Here is a 19,868-nt window from a genome sequence, read left to right as displayed (position 1 = left end):
CCTGATGTGTCTAGTAAAGAGCTGCCTGATGCCCATCTTGCTGGCACAGACAAGCCTAACAGCCATAATGATAGGTAGCAGCTGCAAACAAATGGGCTGTACTTAATGAGCAAAATAAGGTGATGTGCACATTTACATACATCAATTTGTGTGCTATGTAAAATGTAGTAAGCCAGGCAGGTGACTGTGCTGGAGGCAGTGCCTCTAATGTACCTTGGCTTTGTCCTTCTTCCCAGGCATGAGTGTGGCATTGTGTCAGAGTCCCGCTGCTGAGGGCTCTGTCTTAGAGCAAGTGCCATGGGCCTGCAAATGCAGGCCTTGGTCCTGAGCAACCTTGATCTGCAGTGACAGCATCCCAAAGATGTTTCATGTCAGATATAATGGCTGTGATGCATGAACCATAGGGCAGTATCCTAAGCAGTCTTTTCTCCTTGTTGTTTCATACCTGCTCAATCAAGAAATTCAACATGTCATTGAACAAACTGCTGTGTCTTAGCTCTGCTTTTATAGATGAATTGCCAGTTAATCTGGGTTCACAGAGTTATGATGGATAAAGTTTTGTGTTTTTTATTTATTTCTTGGAACTTCAGATCACATATTTTGCTGGTGCAAAGGAAATTTAGGGAAGGCCTGAGGGATCACAGACAGCCTTCATTAGCAGTGCATGACTGCTTTGTAGCCAACTGCATCTTTAATATCCTAGGCGATATCTGCATTACGGTTTGTTTTCTTCTCATTTTTAATAATTTACCTTTGAGAGTCTATTTACAACCATGTTGGTGTGCAAAGATCTGTTTGTCTGTCAAAACTTAAGATATGTACAGAGTATGAGTTACATTAATATTTCATTTGCTTCTTAAGGAAACCAAGTTGTAAACTGGCTGTGCTGGGTATCAGAGCCTTATTTCAGTGAATCCTAATAAACACAAGGGGGAACATCAAACTTTGTGCTGGGAGGCAGGGGAAGCCTCTCAAACTGCCTGCTCTTCTGCACCAAGAGAAACACAGAGGATCTTGAATGGTCTACAAGAAAAAACTCTTTTTTTTTTTTTTTTTGTTTTTAGATTCACTTGTCAATGATTTAGGGTTTTCCACGTTATTAAATCTTTTGAAAAGACAGTATCTGGATTTAATACTATTCAAGGTCTTTTCTAAAGCTATTGGAAAAACTTTTAACTTTGTGACGTTAGTCTGAGTTTTAGCTCTTAGGCTAGTTTGTTTTCATCCTTTAAACAGATAAATATAATTGTTCAGTAAATACTTATCAACCTTTTACGTGCTTTGTCGCTGTTGACCTTCATTGCAGTAACGAAAATAGTGATTTTCCTTTAAAAGCAAATTAAAGAGAACCTACACAGAGAAGGTATCTCTGGCACTGAATACTCCAAAATAACGTTGCACAATTGGTAATGTGTTCTTTGGATTCTTGTTCTCTAAGAATTCCAATAAAACTCAAGAATTTGGAAAAGAACGGGAACAGATAGACGATTACGAAGGCATACCAAATAAAAGATAAATGAAAGTGTGAGAACTCCATATTTTCCTTACTGATCAAATAACTACATTCTCCTCAAACATGGGAGATATTCTGTCTCACTGTAAAAAGTGCTTAGCTTCTATACGTACTATGTACTCAAGTACATGCTATGTACTCAAGTTTGAATCTGAGAGAAATTTTATATGAAAACCTTTTTAGATGGCCTCCAATATATTTATCTTGATTTAAAAGTCCGAATTGAATTTCTCTTGTGAATAAATAACTATTTAGGAGGCAACAGCTGAGGAACCACACAAGCAAGAAAATGCCATAAGTGAATTTTTATTTTCTGTCACTATCCAAATTCTTTCATTTTCCTACTGGTGTGAAGACGCTATAAATAAGCTAAGTATTTTTTTTATTTGAATGTTCCTCAACTGTAATACATGTTTCTAGTGCACACAGTTCTGTGTTTTGGCTGTTCTGAAATAAGCATGAGGTATGTGGACTTCTCTGCAAAAGAATCTGGGAAAAAAAATATGTATATTCATCAAAGATTAGTTTAAAACCAGCAAACATCAAGTTGTTCTGGAGTGGGAACTGTAAGTTATTAATGTCAAAGGTGCTTTTAATGTAAAGCAAACAAACAAAAACCCTTTTCTTAAAGTGAATTAAGGTAAAGAATTCTTCAGATGAAGTTGCTTTTTACTATGTGTTATTTTCAGAAGGACTTAGAAAACTACAGATTTTATTGCACATTAATTCCCAAATACTACTTTCTTAGCCATATACTTAGCCATGTTATCTGTAATTATACTGCATGTGTCCTACCCTATTCCCCAACCCTATCAGACCCTATTTCCTGCAATGCTGATGAAAACGATTATTTCTTTTCTTGGAAATAAATGGAGCTTTTAAATAATAGTGTGATCCCAACACCTTCCAGCTCTTTTGATTTGTCCTTTGTGCAGCAGTCAGAACAAGTGGACCAGTATGTATGCAGTCAAACATTTTTTTTTTAAAATGAGTTCTTGTGACGTTTTATTCTCCATTGCTATAACACTGAGATTAGAGAAAGCACAGCTGTGTTATCCTACTGGTATTTGGTGCTGCCCTGATTAGTTTAGGAGGAACATAAGCACTGGTTAAAACATGCTTGTCTCGTTGTTATTTGTTAGGTGAACTGGTGGGTACGATGATAATGGGCCAACTTTTCTTAAGTGATTTTGTTTGTAGTTTTGTAGCAAATAAAAGGAATTTCTATCCCTGACAACTAGCTTATGACATTTTGGGAAGCAAGATTTCTCTGGGTTATTGATATGTGTGTAAAAACAAGGATGATGTATAAAATATGAAAGTGACAAAGTTGTTGAGGAAGACTGTTAGATACAGTAATTGAAGTATTTTTTTGCTGTTAAATTTTGCCATCTGCAAGAAAATTTCTTAAGGCATAAAAAATGAATTTCTGTGGATGCTTCATGTTATGTTATTAAAATGGTGTAGAAACTCAATTTCATATGGCATTTTTAAACATAAAAATAAATAGGAGTATTATCTCCTGTGACTTTACAGGATGAATGGCAATTAGTTGATTAGAACACATCTTGTGTAAAAGCAGGTGGATGTAAGCAAGTGGATGTCCTTTTAGAACTCAGCCACTTTAGTTTTATCTCAAAGACCGTGAGCACTGAAGAAGTTTTATAATTCTCATTTTTTATCACATTTTTACTTATTTTATATAATATCAGCATATTCCTTTTAATGTTACTGCATGCATAAGTTTTGTAGAACTAATTTGTTGTAGTTGTTTGAAACTACTCGTCTCAAAATTTGTGCACGAATATATTCCATACGTTTTTTTTTGTTTTGTTTGTTTTTCTGCTGTATAAATCATGCACAAAAAAAAAAAAATACTGCATTTTAGTTGTGCAACATGGTTAATTTCTAGAATGGTAAAGCCTGAATTTGCAGCATGGCATGTACAGGTTTGTTTTATCTTTATATTCAAAATCATTATGCTAGTCCACAGTTTGAAGGACTAGAAAATGATAAAGAGTAAATAATTCAAAGCAATACAAAGGTGAAGAATAACCCTGTAGAAAGAAACATAAGGGAAACATAAAGAATTTGTGTTATAATTCAGGCAGAGCAAATCATGTAGACAACACCATGCTTCTGAGTCCAAGTTCTCTTTACCTTTATTTAGAGTCATCTTCAACCAGCTTTGAAAAAGCATGATCAAATTTATTATCAATATTAATTAAAATATAAGGCGTGTTTACAAATAAAGATAAATATTTTTTTTGCTTTCAGCACTTAAATATGTAGAAAACATCTGGTGATATGTTCTTGTGAATATTTCATCGATTTATCCAACTAACTAAATATAGCAGTAAGTGACATAGCAAATATGAAACATGAGTCAGTCTGGCTGATGGAAAGTAATAATAAGCAAGTACATTCTAGGTGCTTTGTTTCTGGGATGCTTTCATGAAGGAAAGGTATTCCTTTCACTAGAAAATGATGATGTGTCAAATAACACTTCCTTTTCTTTTTTTCTCAGTATTCACTTTAAAGACATATGTAAAGGAAAGGAAGAGAGTCAATTTTAAAGAATGCAGCACAAAACTGGGTGGTTGGAAAAAGTAGATGGGATGGCAGGAAAGATCCTCTAAGTCCTAACTAGAAATGCTAGAGTTGTTGAAAAGCTGCAGGAGTACTGCACCAAGGCCTAGGGTAGTTAAGACGTGATATATATATATCACAACAGTGTGTGTGTGTGTGTATATATATATGTGTGTGTGTGTGTATATATACATATATATAAGATATATTAATAGATATATTAATATGATAGATTAATAGATATATTAATTTATATATTTTTTTCCTAGACTAACTCTGTAATATTGTTATGAAAATGCATCCAAAACTATATGAGTGCAGTGCTCTATTGCATTGTTTGTTTTCAAATTGTCAGCTTAAAGAACAAGAATAATCGAGACTTGTTAGTGTGATGTTCTTCTGAGAGTTGTCTGTTTTGAATGGCTTGTGTTTCAGTAGCCATTAGCAGCTATTGTATGATATAAACTGTATATTTTGTATTTATGAAACATATATTTTTGTATAATCTCTAACTGGGATGCTTAGAGCTTGACGCAAGGTAGTTTTCCACATGTAATAAACTTAGAGGTTGTGTAGTCCATTCTGTAGTAGTCTTCCTGTTAGAAAATGTGGAATCTATGATCTAATCATAATCTGCCAGTGGCTGGTGGGCTACTGCTAGTTCAGACATGACATCTCTTAACTGCTTTCTCTTCTAAGATTGTGGGCATTTACTTTCATTATAGCCTGTGAAGTTTCAGTAAAATGAAATCTCTGTCCAGTGTGATTGAATATATGGAGACAGAACTTTCCAAAATGAAAAAGGATAAAACATTGATTTTTATATATTTTTTTCAACCTTAATTCTCTTTTTTTTTTTTTTCTGGAGGAAAAGGTGTTTTTCAGGATGGTAGGTACGACAAATACAGTTCTTAGTCCAGTTTTCATGTGCATGTGTAGGTTAATATCAGTGGTAATTGTGGTTTCCATCATCTCAGCAAAGCAGTATCCCTTATTGAATAGCTATATATAGTACTGTATCACAGTGAATTCTTGAAATGGCATCTTCGCTTCTCCTAAAATTAAGATACTGATTTAAACGAGACTTAAGACCAAATCAGCCAACCAAACTAAACTATGTTGATGCTGGAAGTTTTCTGGAACTTTTCAGTCACCTAAAATGCAAAGCTATTTCATTGTTCATTCTTTTGATTATATAATAATGTTAATATGTATAAATAGTGTGGTAAATCATGTTCTCTTGAAAGTTTCTGACCATGCTTGGAGTTTTTAGTGCCATTTCCTGTTTATTTTTTCACCTACGGGACATGAGTAGAATATCTGTGCAAGCAAGGCTGTTTTTGCTATTTTTTTCTATTCTTCCTTGGAATTTAAATCCCACGTTCATTTTATTTAATACAGGAGGCGTTAAAAGAAAACAACAAAAGAAGAGAAATGGAAGAAAAAATGAGGAGAGCCAAACAGGCAAGAGAAAAGGCTGAGCAAGATAGGCTGGAGAGACAGAAAAAGAAGCAACGGTTGCTTGATATGAACAAAGGTAAGGCATCGGATTTAGTAGAGCAATTTGTTAAAAGAAAAAACAAAAAAGAGGGGAGTAACAAACTGAAGACTGTTCCAGGTCAGTATGAAAAATACTTGCTGTTTGTTTTGTAAGCAGGAAAGAAGGGTTTACTTTTTCAGTAAAAACTGTGTTTTATTTTGGCCTACCTGATCTTACAGTTCTACCATTTGTCATTTAAATGTGTAATGTTTCTTTCAAGCCATTTTACTGTGAATTATTGGCATGTTTTCCTTCGTTACAGTTAATTGATCTTTTTCATATGGATTTCTTTCCAAGAAGTAGTATCTTACTTGCATTGTTGTTAATCTCATTCTGTAAACATCTTTATAGTCAAGATATTGTGGCAATTAACATCTTCCTTTTTGAGCTTGCAGGCTCTGTGTTACAATGGATGTTCTCCCAACAGTCCTATTATGAGGTAGAAAATCTGAGCTCAGAGACTAAGTAGAGAGTGGTATTTCAGCATGATAAAATGCACAGTGTTGAGCTTGTGAGCTGTGAGGTAATTGTATTTCATGTGAGGCTACAAAGGAAAAAATGATAAGAAAGCAAGAGCAATCAGGTGGTCCTGATAGTCGTAGTTTCCAGATTTCCACCAAGTTGTGTCTGTGATTCTAGAACACAAGCAGAGGTATTAAAACTGTTGGTTGCCTTGTACAAGCCATTACTTTAGGCTGCAGTTTTGTTTAAATGAGTCTGTGCACTGCTGTGAAACTGCTGATCAGTTCAAGCTGTAAAACACAATGTTCATGACTACAACTTGTCCTTTTTATACATTACACAGTCTGACAAGTGCACTAGACCAGGTAAACAGGCTCACTTTGAAAACTGAAAAATTGCTATGGAGTTGTACACAATCCAAGTTAAGGAAGGCCAAGATTCTGGTCAGCATTTCAATCGCTGATAATGCAGTAGTGCAGAAACACATGTGTAATACTTATGCTACACCTTATATTGTCATGTGTGTTTAGAATGCCATTATTTCAGGCAAATCAGTCCATTTCCCATCACAAGTGAAAATCTGACTTGTGTTGACAGCTCTTAAGGAATGTTAAGCCACCAACATCCTGTTTGGCAGCCGTGGTCCTCTAGAATCTCTATTTCTATTAGGCTTAATCTTCAGTCCGTGGTTTGAGTGAATGTGCGTGTAAGGTAGCCTGTACAGACATCTGTTGTAGAAACATTTATCTTGTAGATGTGGACTTCTCACCAAGAAGTGAGAAAATCCTAAAAATACCTCTATCACTCTTTCCTCTACCAATACTTGAAGGCATTTGATTCCTTGAGAGTGATTAGTTTTAACTACCACTGAAGATACTGTATGCTAATATATTTTACTAGCTGTTGAAAAGAATGAGGAGCCTGCCTGGACAGTGTTGTCAGTGAATTGGTCTGTGTTTAGGGGCTGTAGCTAACTGATCAAGATTGCACCTTTTTAAGTTGCTCCAGCTCAGTTGATGAGAACATATCTGACTGTCTGTTAATTTTTACAAGGTGAAGAATAGACTGCTTGGTAGCAACACAGATGCCTTGGGATGCTGATGGCGTGCATTGCTTTTCATCATTAAAATCCTTTCATATCAATAGATAAAACTGAAGCTTAATTTTGTTATAGTTCTTCCTTATTGAAATGGCAGATACATGAATAAATTGTTACCAAACGCACAGAAACTGTCATTTAACTTACTAATGCTTTGGTGACAAAGTTATTTTAATACTTATAAAATACGTTTTTTTCCGATATTTAACCAAAGGTATATTGAAATATCTGGTTTGTGTATTACATCTCTATTTCCATTGTAGGAGGAATGGAGTGGGATGATAGCTCTTTCTCCATTAGTTTTTGGGACACTGATTCTGAGTTAATTTTTTTATCAATTATCTAATTTTCCTTGATACACCTATGACTGTATCCTCATTCCTGCTTACATAAATAGTCACAAATTTGCCTAGGCAAATGTGATTCAAAAGACTTGGAGGGAGGCAGATGTCCTCTCAAGCTGTCATTTTGACAAGGTGATTTTCACCCAAAGGATGTTTTATCCTAGCTGTGTGTATCAGATTATTTACTTAGCTGTATTTTCAAGAATTAAGAATTAAAAAAAAAAGAAAAAAGTATTTCAGTTCAGAGCAGTAGGGTTTCTATATCAGAGCACTTTCTTGCTCTTACCTAGTAACACAGATGCAGCTTTCTTGTGGCCACTGAAGCATCCAGATCAAAATTAATTGTTTTTCTTTTTCTTTGTGTGAGAGAGCAGAAAACTGCAGTGTGGCCAGGATCTATGTAATTCCTAGCTATAAAAATAACTTCAAAATTGCCAACATTTTAAAGGCCGAGTTGCCCAGCTAGCTAATGTTTTCTGCTTTGTGGCGTGCCTAGTCAAATTGAGATGCCTTCTAAGTACTGTGTCAACTGATTGCTGTAAATCCTGCTAAACATTCCAAAATGTGGAAAGAGAAAGACAAAATTACAGATAATCTCTCAACTGCATATTCAAAGTGATTTACGCTGGACAACATTATACAAGCGAAAGTAATTCTCCATCTTAAAAGATATGCACGTATCTAAATAGATAGGTATTTTGTACAAAGCCCAAAACAGACTGATAGGTGACAAATTGAGCACATACCTTCCAAAATAAAATAAACAGGAACTTATCCAGCGTGTATCCAACTTAGCTTTGCTACAAGAAAACTTCATTATATGAACATATGTTATTTCTTATAGTCACAGTAACAGATACAGAAATGTTAAGTGGGTTCTTAGTTAATCAAAGATAAACATTAAACCTCTCTAAAACCTATGATTTATTTTGAATTTAGTTCTAATGACAGTTGCTTCTTCACTTGAAGTCAGTAGATTTGACATTATTATGGATGAATATCCATACAAATGAGGTGGTTTAGACAGAAAAGACAGAGTGCAGTGTCTTGAGTTTAAGGCAGCTTTTGTGAGTTTTTCTCTAAAGGCAGTATGATGGGCAATTATGTCTTGTCAATTTTACTTGTTGTTCAATGTTTAGGTGAATATTTTGTTACCAATCACAGAGAGGTCCCTTTGATCGGTATTTACTTTTGTAATTGTCATTCCAAAATGAATTTGAGGCCAACATTGGTCATTTCTTGTCCTGGCACTGAAACCTGAAACTTTTTGTGACATTGAGTGCAAGATCAGCTGGAAGAGTAGTAGAAATTGAGGTATTTTACATATTAATTGAAGGAGATCACCATTAATTTGAACTAAAATAGCTGAAAAACAAAACACACACACACAAGAAAGGGCAAGGATGTGTAAGAAATGCCCCTTTCTCCAGATGCAGTCCCAAGACTGGTTTTCTCCTGATAATTTGAGTTTTGTTCATCATTTTTGAGAGTGATTTTCTGATGATAAAAGAACTGAGGAGTGTGTGCAGTGTCTTGTGTATCTGCTAATTATTTCAACTAAAAGTTACTTGGTACCATAACCTTTTAAAAAGCCATGTGATTTAGTTGTAGATATTTTTATTTTTTTTATGTATGATTTGGCCCTCTTTAATACATATTTTGAAGCTATGTAGTCTTTTCCTTCCTGTATAGAGGCAATGTATTCCTATCAGTGCCTTAACTAATCCACTCTAAAGCCTTCTATGTGTGTGCTTGTGAAAAACCATCCTTCACAAGGAGCAAAAGTACATTCAGAATGAATCCAAGGGAATACTGGTGATGCATTTCAATTAAATATATTCCTGCTCAAGTAGACCTTGACCATTATAACATTTTCTGAAAGTAAGTGTGTGCCTGTCAAAAACATTTGTGAGTGACTTACCAGTACAACAAAGTACTGGTAAGTTCCCAGTCTATTAACTTTACATAAGGCTGAGTTCAGGTTATCATAAATAAGCTTAATTGGTATGTGAGAATTTGACTTCTTTTGTCAACTGACATGAGGTATAGGTCCACTTATCAGTCATACTGTCCTAACTTGCTCTCCTTTTAATTAAAAAGTAAATAACAGTTATGAAATCATATTATAGTGGAAAATGCTGAGAAAGACTGCTTCCTGAAGATACTTATTATGCTTGCAAAATGATTGCAAAATGATTATAGCAAATGAATAAAATGCAAATATATGAAAACACCAGACACTTGCTGAAAGATGCTGAAAATTGACCTTTTTAAGTGAATATCTTGCAATTTGGAATTCTGATACTAATTCTGAATGAAAAGTCATTTGTTTCAAAGTTTTTACAGAACATACATTTGACTCATGAAAGAGCAGTGAACCATTTTAGTGGTTCTGCTGTTGAAATGTGACTAAAATGTGCTGTTGAAATGTATTAAAATTCAAATTAGTATAGTGCAAGATGTGGTTTCAAAATTCTGCTTCTAATCACCTGGAGAAGAGGATAGGTAGGCAGTATGCATTACCTAACATAGTATTTAACCAGACTCTCCTATTAAAGGCCCAAACCTGAGAGGAAAAAAAAAAAAAAGTAAAATATGTGGGCATCCCCTTAGTATTCTTTACCTAGTCAGTGTGAACAATTTAAAGGAAAGACAAGCAGAACACTTGAGGAACAAGAATGTGTTCCCATGGGCTCTTGAAGTCTTTCCCTTCAGAGCAGTTACTGTGAATGTGAACTAAAGAAACCAAATAGGCACAAGGTGGGCCATGTTTTGGATGCAGGGACTGAGACCTATTGCAGTTGCAAATTAAGAGTGCTTTCTATAGTGTGTTCTCCAGTTAGTTAAGTCTCTTAAAAAACTGCCCCACAACAGGAAGCCCGAGAATGTCTACTGAAGCAAAGGCAATCAAGGGGTTAAATACATAAAGCAATCAAGGGATTAAATACATAATTCCCATTGTTATGTAAAGTCCCATTCTTATGTAAGAGCTCTGATTTTGTGTACAGTAGCCACTGATGGTTCATAATCTCTCAACAGAGGACTGCCACGTGTTTTCTATCGTGATCTATGTTGGGCGCTCTTAATTGCAAGAATGATTTTAAGAACTTCATAGGTTACAATAGACAAAACTAATTTCACTTTTATAATATGGTATATTCACAGCAGTTAGTTCAAAACCAAAACATTCTGTTGTTCTGGTTCTGCTGGAGCTTTTATTGCTTCTCAGGCTAACAAAAGAATGATTGCTTATGTGTATATTTTTTGTGAACTTTAATGATATGAGCTATAAATAAGAAAGAAAATTACTTTGCATTTAATTGTGGCAGATACGCATGTCAGGATCTCCTTTGGAGGTTTAGATAAGAATTGTCAGAAAGCAGTAAAGAGGCATAATATTCACCAAAATGACAGTAAACTTATCTTAAGGATCATATTACAAAAGAGACTAGCAGGGGTAGCAAATGGAAATGTTTTGTCTTCATCTCCAAGCTGAAATGGATTCTCTGTTTCAGAGGAACTCTGTTGAGATAGAAAATGGGTATAGGAGCTGGTGAAGGATTGCAAATTATTATAGGAAGTATTTTTTTTTTTTAAAGTAAATCAAAGTGATAGCTAGTAATATGTGAAGTATCTCAGTAAGAATTATGGATCAAGTCTGAAACTTCTATTGAATCCTCTTATACTTGAATTTTAATGAAGGCTGACTAAAAATGCAACTCCTTGTCCAGTTTCCACTTAATCACTCCACAGCTTTAATTGAGATATGGCAGTGAGATCAGAATTAGTATACTGTGTGAGGAGTTAAAAATCTCAACAGTGTGTTTCAGAGCTTCCTTAGTTCATGTCTCTTTGAATTGTATATTTGATATTCCAAAAATAAGGTGTTTTTTAGCAGTTGCAGTAATTAGCAGGTAGAATGACACACTCAGCAGAAAATGTGGAAAGCTGCATAAACATCTATGAAGTATTGAAGGATTTTTTTTTCTGAATAAATTCTGCCAACTTTCATAAAAAAAAAAGTTGAACGATACTGTTATTTTTCTACACATAAAATATCCTAATGAACTAGATGATCTATGAAGTTCCTTCCAACCCAAAGCCATCCTATGATTTTGTCATCCTATGAACTAATTCTATATGTATTTACAATCATATTTACTGTTCATTAAATGTTTCAGGCCAACTTGGAGTGTGTTAGTTTAGTCAGAGTGTTCACAGATCTTTGATTTAGAAAATAAATTTAATGCAGAACCAACAATATATCAATAAATGAGCATTTGTAATATAAGGCACAAAAAGAAAAATAGTTATGGTATGTGCTTTAGACAAGATTTGGCCTTCTATGGTTGAGTGTGAACCAAGAGAAGCTAATTTACTTATTCAATTTGCATCAGCTTTTTAAGGGTTTTGGAAGGAATGTAATTAAACCTGGTATTTCAGTCTTCTGGTTGCTACTCTTGCTCTGCTTCCTTGCATCTGACATTGAAGATAACTTTGTGTGTGACATATTATATGTAGTAGTTTAAATTACATCGATATATAATTTAAATTTACTGAGTAATTATACTGTTGATCATAATGTAGAAGTTGGAACCAGGTAATCATTTAGAATTTGCATGCTCTTATATCAGGTCTAGGTTTAGTCTAATAAATCTAAATGTAACAGAGAACTAGAGAGAATACCTTCTACGGTAATATACTGCTTTTTAACTTCAACACTTGAGAACCTGAATGTACGTTTAACCTCATACACTTTGTGCAAGTTAGAAGTGTTTTACTGTAGTGCATGTCTTTTGCTTAAAATAATGAGCTTCTCACCTTGTGATGGTGAAATCTCTATTAGCTTGAAGCCTGGGAGACATGAGCAAAATCCCCACCTATCTGCTGGGTCTAGTCTATATTTTAGTTTTGGGTTGTAATACAGATGTGAACAGGAAAAGAGACATTCATCAATCATTTTGTAAAATGGTGGTTCTTTGACCTCTATTTCTGAAATGCTAAGGGAGACTTAAATACTTTAAAAAAACAAACAAACAAACAAAAAAAAAACACTTTCAGCCCAATCTTTCATAATGCTCCATGAAGTCTAGCACTTTTAAAGCACCCTGTATACTTGGAGAGGGTGGCAGTGATAGGGATGCATAAAACAACAACAAAGATACATGAAGAGGATAATTTAGTAGTAGAGTTCTGCCTTTTAAGTGTTGCAGCTCTTACTTTCCCTGCATGACTTTTTTTCTTCTTTGTTGTTTATTTATTTACTGTTACATGTGTAGCCATGTAGTATGGGGCATATGTATTCTAGCAAATCATAAGGTAAGGATTCAATGCATCATAAAAATAGAAGGCAACACAAAAATACCTGCAGTACTGCAACATGTAACTTTATGGCATTGTTTCAAGTTTTCCACGTACATTGCATAAACCAAGAAAGTGACCTGTTTTTACTTCAGGGAAGTCTTACAAGTATTTTAGCAGTGAAACAGCAGTCATTTACCAGCAGCTGACTGTCTACATGCTGAAGATGTCATCAATAATGCAAAAGATAACATGTCTTTAAGTTAAAAGAAGTAGGATTGGCATAAATTTTGCTTAAGAAAGCATCATACACAAACTAGGTAGTGATAACTAAAGGACTGACAGCATCCATTACGTTAGAACATATGTCTGTTATTTGGAAGTGTTACACAGAAGTGACACCATTTTTCTTTTTTTCTCTTTTTCATCTTATTTCAATTGCATTGAGATTAATATTTTTCTCTTATTCTCAGAAGGTGATGAGACAGGAGTGATGGATAGTCTCCTCGAGGCCTTGCAGTCAGGAGCTGCATTCAGAGATCGTCGGAAGCGTGTACCACGAGGTAAGATGCTTTCTAAAAACTTTCAGTTATGAACTGAGTTGAGAAAAGCTGTTTCACAACAGCTTGCAAACAGTTTTCATGAAAAACGATTCAACCAATGTGAAAACTCATTGGACTTCACCTTTGTGATTGTGGATTTTTAAGTTTGTAGCTCAATCTTCAGGTAAGAATAAGCTCTAAAATGTAACGAGTTCCTGGTATGTTAGAAATATCATTTAGATATTGTCTTGATCTTTAAAAACAGAAGTAAAACTGTGAAAAATATTAATTTCTTACAAGTCAGAGTTTGGGCTCATAGCTGATCATCGTTTTCAAGCAGTAGTCTTAGATGTGTTCCCATTTCGTTGGAAGATGTACTGGGTGTAGCCATTAAAGTCAAATTACAATAGAGTAGATTTACTTTCTTGAGGAAGGTAATGTACTCTAAACATACTCTGAACAATTATTGCATCCTGCAGGTTTGGTTTCTTTGGAAAGACCTGAATAACTGCTGAGTTTTCTCTTTTCCCTTATAGTACTGTAGTTTTATAAATCAGCTAGGTTTAAATCTGTTGGCTAATTTCTGTTTATATTTTTTGAGGAGCTGCAGATGCAAATTCTGCTGCTCTCTTACATATAGATAGCAAAGATTGTATAATTTGGAATAAAATATTTGCCACATGCCTGACCACATGCCTGATATTGTGAAAAGAAAGTTCCTAATTTGCTTATAGCCATAAACAAATTCTGCTGCTGTTCCACTATCATTCTTAATTCAGAGCATGCTTTTGTTCTCAAAACTGAAGAAATTCCTCAATCAATATATTTTTATCTGTATCTTGAGAAATATCTATGTGAGAGATGTTACCTGTGTGTTTTGACTTGGGGAGAGATCTGTTACCCAGTGGTGACCAAGAAAATTCCCAGAGACTGCAGAAAATCTGCAGAAGCTAAGAAAGCCAACAAGATGACTAACCCCAGGTCTGGAAGCAGAGACACCTCTGACACTATACTGGGCAGAGCTACTTAAAAATACCTTTTATTTTCTTTTGATACACAGTTGCTTTGTTTTGTGCTTGTGTGATTTTTCATTGTGTCAGTTTGTATTCTAGTGGGGTCTGGCTGAGGTGTTTGGTTGACTCTGGGGAACTTTCTGTGAGGAAAAGGCCTAGACAATCCATTTTCTTGCTCTGGGCAACTCTAAGTCTTTCAAGTGGAGAAAACTACTACGTGAAATTTTTTGGGAATAGCTAGAAGTTTAGACAGGAGACAATAAATGTTAGTCCCAAACAAGAATCTGATTGAAGCTATATATGAATTTACTCATGGGATGTAGAAACATGCAAGTTTCAGTCTAGAAGTTAGGTATACAAAGGAGAGGACACGTAGAAACAGGCCATTGATTATAGCACCTAGATGTGGTACCTAACATTAGAGAAACTACTTTTAGACACAGAGAAAGAATACTCGTGTGCTCATTTACCAACTGCATGAGTACTAATGAATGAAATGATTGTATGCAAAGCTAGCTTAATTTGCATTTGGACATTAGAATATTTGACAACTTTTTCTACTGTAGCATTAGTTAGTAAAGTAGAACACGCTGGCTTTATTATTTTAATATATATATAATGAATATAAAGGAAAGAAGGGAAAAACATTGTTGCAATGTATGACTTTGCAGCAGGTTAATTAAACTGATGTATATCTACTTCAAAATGGTTATTTTGCAGATAGAGAACTGTCTGTTCCATCCTGTTATAGGCACGTATTTTAGAATTTGACAGACCTCTAACCACAGCACAGAGGCCATCATAGTTTCTTTATTAGTGGCTGACAACTTAACTGTAACAGTTTAAGTAGTTTACTTTATGCAAAGCCAGTATTCATCCTACTACTGACTGTAATGTGACAGAACAAAGCACAGAAATTTTAAAATTATTGTTGCACAATCAGGAGAAAATTACATTTGTGGGTCAGCATACCAAAAACAAGTGTTTAGTTAATGCTGGTGGTAACTTAGTAGGTAGAGATATGCAGTTAAGCAATATGTCCCTGTGTGAGAAGCTAGGATCTCATTGTCATGGCTCTTTTCACTTTTTTGGTTTTTTGTGGGTTTTTTTTAAATCTTTTTAGTCATGTTAATTTAAGAATCTATGCCAGAATGTCCAGCAACAGAGACACAAGTAGAGGGTAACAGTCCCTGCTGGAGAAACAGTCTGGATGAACTTTCTAGAAGTGTTGGGAAAGGTCTACCAAGAGTATAGGGTGGGGGACACTTCATGTGGACCGGACAGTGTAATTGAAGAAATTTAGTCTTATTCTTAATACTCTCTAATGTTTTCTTCATTTATTTCCATTTAAGTCCCTGATTTTTTTTTTTTAATTTAAAAAAGAGTTGACATGAACATACTGTAGCATCTTTGTCCTAATGCTTTTTTTCAGTAACTTGTTCATGGACTTAGAGTACTTCTTCTGAAGTATTTTTTGCCCCAAAACCATACTCTTGTTTTTCATTTATGATAGTTTCTCAACATTTTAAATGCATAGAAGTTTAGTGAATTCATTCCCTTCCAATATTTTGTTCTAAAGTCAAATAAGTAACAGAATTTAAAGAGGCTAGTGGTAGTAGTGGTGGTATTACTCCGTGTTCGTTGTAAAAAAATCTAAGCTCTTTGGAGCAGCAGACACTTTTTTGCCTTCCATCATTTAATGGATGAGTAAACAAATGCTGCATTTCTGCAGTCTGCATAAACTAGCATATACCAGCACTGTTGCTGAAAGAGCTAATCTTTCTCTGGCAAGATTTATATTTTTAAGTTTATGACAAATTCAAGATCTTACTTTCATTTTGTGACTAGCATGAGGGTAGTGCATTTCTTATGGAGTCAGACAATGTTGTTAACACAGCTTCGTGTCAGTGTCTTCATTACAGTTCTGAAACTAGCATAGGTGCTTCCTGTAATGATTGCGTATTATTGCCTCAATGTCACGTAGCTGAGCTGTTAAGTTGGTAATATATGTAGTTGAGGAATTAGTGTTACATCCTAAAAACTATCAGTGCTAGTTAATCACTAAAAATGTTCTGCTGGATTGTTACAGGTTGAATACTCTTGTAAAGGTTGAAGTTAACTTTTAATGATGAGTAAAAAATAGGTGCAAGATAATTGTAAAAGAAATATATTTTAAGTAAATTCAATTCCAAGTGTTAGAATGAACTGTATACTATTAAGAAAAAAAAAAAAAGACAAACCTTGAAAGAGTTGGTTTTGCTTAGTCCTTTTGAAACTATACTGCAGAAGAAGACAACCTTAGATATTAGTTGTAATTTAAATACCGTGTACATACTGTGTACATACATACATTCTAGATGAATGCCTAAGAGTAGAAGAAGATGCTGGTGTTGAATTTCAAGTTGGAGCTATGATCTTTTTGTTTTCCTTTTTTTGTGTGTGTGTGTGATTTCTCTATCTTTTTTTATACATTTTCTTTTAAAATGCATTAAGGATTTCTTGTTGAAGATGATGCTGTTTAAATAAGTCCATTTATAAAATTGTATAATAATCTCTGTGTGCCTGTAACTTCAAGAATGTTACTGGAGTAGATTCTCAGCCTTTCTGTATCTTTTCATACAAAATTAAGTTAGAACAACAAGTACATCATACTGAAATAGGGGACATGTCTAATTATTGTGCAGATCTTTTTTTTCTTATTTTAAAGTGAACAGATTTCTACAATAACAAAATAGATTCAAAAAAATCAAATTTGACAGTGTTTCTTCAGAAACCAATCTTCCTCCAGCATTTATACTGAATTTTCTTGTTTTGTTTTGGAGATCTTTGAAATACATTGGTATCATTGGTGGCTTGTGAGACAATGCACATGGTAAAACTTCAGTTCACCGCTTATGATGATTATTCTAGTTATAAAATACAAAGATATCTTTTCCTAAAACACCTGACTTTTCCGGTAACTGAAAAAATGTAATCTTACTATGTGCAGTAGGTACTTGAAAGACAAGTAACTGTTGTCAGGCAAATACATCCTTGTCCTCACAGTGTGTGCGTGCAAGTTATGATACTTTGCTCTGAAGTGACCTTTATACTCCTAACAACACATTGCTTAAGCATTGTTGTTTGTGACAGGAGAAATGAGGTTGTCTTTATCTTGAAAATATTTTTCTACTCCCGTCTGTACTCTTAGAAAGAAACAAATAGTATTCTGTTAGTCTTTAGAGATGTGGAACTCTTAAATTGGACAAATATTCCCCATGACATTTTTTGTATCGAGTGCAATCTTGGAGCTTTTTCTGCTTAACCAGAAAGCAGCCACATCTCTCCTGCTGTATTCTCTGCTGCTCTGAGTGCCTGTTTCACAAGTCAGTAACAATGAAGGAAAGATAGTCAGAAAGGTCCCAAGACAGTTGTAACAACTTCCCTATGGTTAAGAAGTTCAGAACATTTCTGTTATTTGGGGTTTTTTCTTTTTTTTCTTTTTTTTTGGAACTTTTTTGGAACAAGCTTTTATGCCATTGTGAACAGGTTTTGTTTTTAAAAAAATTGTCTGATTCTCCTAACACTTTTGCTTTCATGACTTTAGTTTTTTTCCCCCAGTGTCTCTTGTAGACTTGAATATCTATGTGGTGATATTTTTCATCAGTTCAGTACTTGATATAAAATGAAAAAAATGTGAAAGAATAAGATGTACATAGACTTTGATTTTTTCTCTCCACTCCAGTGCAATAAAATTTTTGTTTCTATATATTTTTGCTAGCTTTTTTTAATATAGTCTGTTTTATGTTTGGTCTTAAACAATTAAAATTAAGACTGCATTTGATTTTTATTTTTCTTTGGGGGGGAGGGGGTCCAAAATTCAGGAAAAAAATATAATAGCTTGCTCTTATTATCAGTACTTCAAGTTAAAAATATGTATATACAGGCTCTTTTTAGCCTTCTAAAAAGTATCAATACAAATTTACTATATTGATGATCTAATTAGTTAAAGTTCACTGAGTTTAACTAAACAGTAAGTGTTTTAGATTTAGAGAGAGAAATCTGTGGTATGTCAGCCTTTCCAGACATAGTCCTACTTTCAGCATTGTCTGACAGGTAGTCAGCCCATCAGGCCTGAGGATGTGCTCCAAAGCAGCTCGTCCCTTCACTCTTGACTAGTTATTTATCTTATGAAGCATAATTCACAACTGGCACATGGAAAGTTCTTGTTCAGAACAAACTTGCTCTACAGCCATAGAAAAGAAATGGAATTATTTGTTTTGGAGTCACTTGCAGTCTGTTTTGCATAAGGTTTGAATATTATGCAGGAAAAACAAAACAAAACGAATAGCAAACAAAAGCCTTCATCTTCTTCAGCCCTAAAGTAATAAATGTATGTAAAACCAGGGCTCAGAAGAAATCAAGAATAGTTCTAGTGTTCAGCAGAAGCTTGTAGGAAGCTTTCCTAGTACTCATCCATATGATGGACTCATATGGTCCATGGATACCACTAGGTGGTACCATTAAACCTTCCTTTTTTGAGAATATTAGTACTGATTTGTAATCCAAAGGTATTTTTGGAAGAACTTAAGTTTGAGTTTCATTTGAGTCTATGACTTCTGAAATGATTTAGTACATCCTCGGCTGAAATTGTTTTCCCCTGGAATAGGCAGTACAATCTTTCCTATAATGCTAATCAGATTATATATCCTGGCAATAAAGAAAACTTTCAGGTGAATTCACTTCAAAGTACTCTGAATGTATCCCAGTTGCTGTCAGAAATCCACTTCTGTAGTATGTAATCCATTCTCCAAAAATAATTTAAGTTCTTCATAGAATGTTTTTGAAGCAGTTTTGTTAATGATGGAAAAAACAAAAAAAATACTTTAAATCTTTGTTTCAGAGTTTAATTCTTTTATTAAGCAAATAGTGAATCTTTGGAGGAACTATCAATTTCAAACTGTGACTGATTGCTGAATACTAAGTGAGGAGTAAGACTTCTTGTCTTCTAACTTACTGCTTGCTTGCATTGTCTTGTACTTTAGATCTTATATGCACATGCTTTTGTACAGTAAATCTTTTAGTACTGTCACAAGGCCATGCTAATTCTAACTGGAAAGAAAAAAAAAGCTTGTTACTGCAAATGGAGATCTGTTGTTAAATGGTGGAATAACAGTTCAAAACAATTGCATCTTGAAATTGTGGACTCTTCGAAATGAAAACAGGTTTTTAAAAAAAAAAGGGTTATGGTGCATTTTTTTTGTTGACAGTAATGATTTCAGTAAGAGGGTAGCAGAAAGTGAGAATCTCTGTGTTCAAAATGGCTCCCTATCCCATATTTCTCCTTCTTTTTGTCTTTGACTTAGCAAAGGTGAAGCTTTGTAGATCTCAAGATCTACACAGTGCAGTTGCAGACAGCAGGGGGAAGAGTTGGTCAAATTACCACTATAACAAACATCTTTAAAACAAAACAAAAAAATTTACAT

General features: G+C 34.4%; 1 protein-coding gene across 8 annotated transcripts in view; it reads left to right on the top strand.

Annotated features, from left to right (window-relative positions):
• DIAPH2 (diaphanous related formin 2) overlaps positions 1 to 19,868 on the top strand; it is a 159,865-nt gene that overhangs the window by 110,201 nt on the left and 29,796 nt on the right. For 5 of the 8 annotated variants that reach the window (XM_015278161.4, XM_015278159.4, NM_204210.2 and 2 more), the window contains 2 exons: positions 5,504 to 5,639; positions 13,322 to 13,411. In XM_015278161.4, coding sequence (XP_015133647.3) covers positions 5,504 to 5,639; positions 13,322 to 13,411 — 226 coding nt within the window. The remainder of the gene's footprint in view (positions 1 to 5,503; positions 5,640 to 13,321; positions 13,412 to 19,868) is intronic. The other 3 variants (XM_040698666.2, XM_040698665.2, XM_015278157.4) reach the window with 1 other exon arrangement.

The sequence above is a fragment of the Gallus gallus genome, chromosome 4, assembly GCF_016699485.2.
Source record: "Gallus gallus isolate bGalGal1 chromosome 4, bGalGal1.mat.broiler.GRCg7b, whole genome shotgun sequence".
NCBI lineage: Eukaryota > Metazoa > Chordata > Aves > Galliformes > Phasianidae > Gallus > Gallus gallus.
Note: the sequence above shows the minus strand (reverse complement) of the source record. Positions and strands in the feature narration are given on the sequence as shown.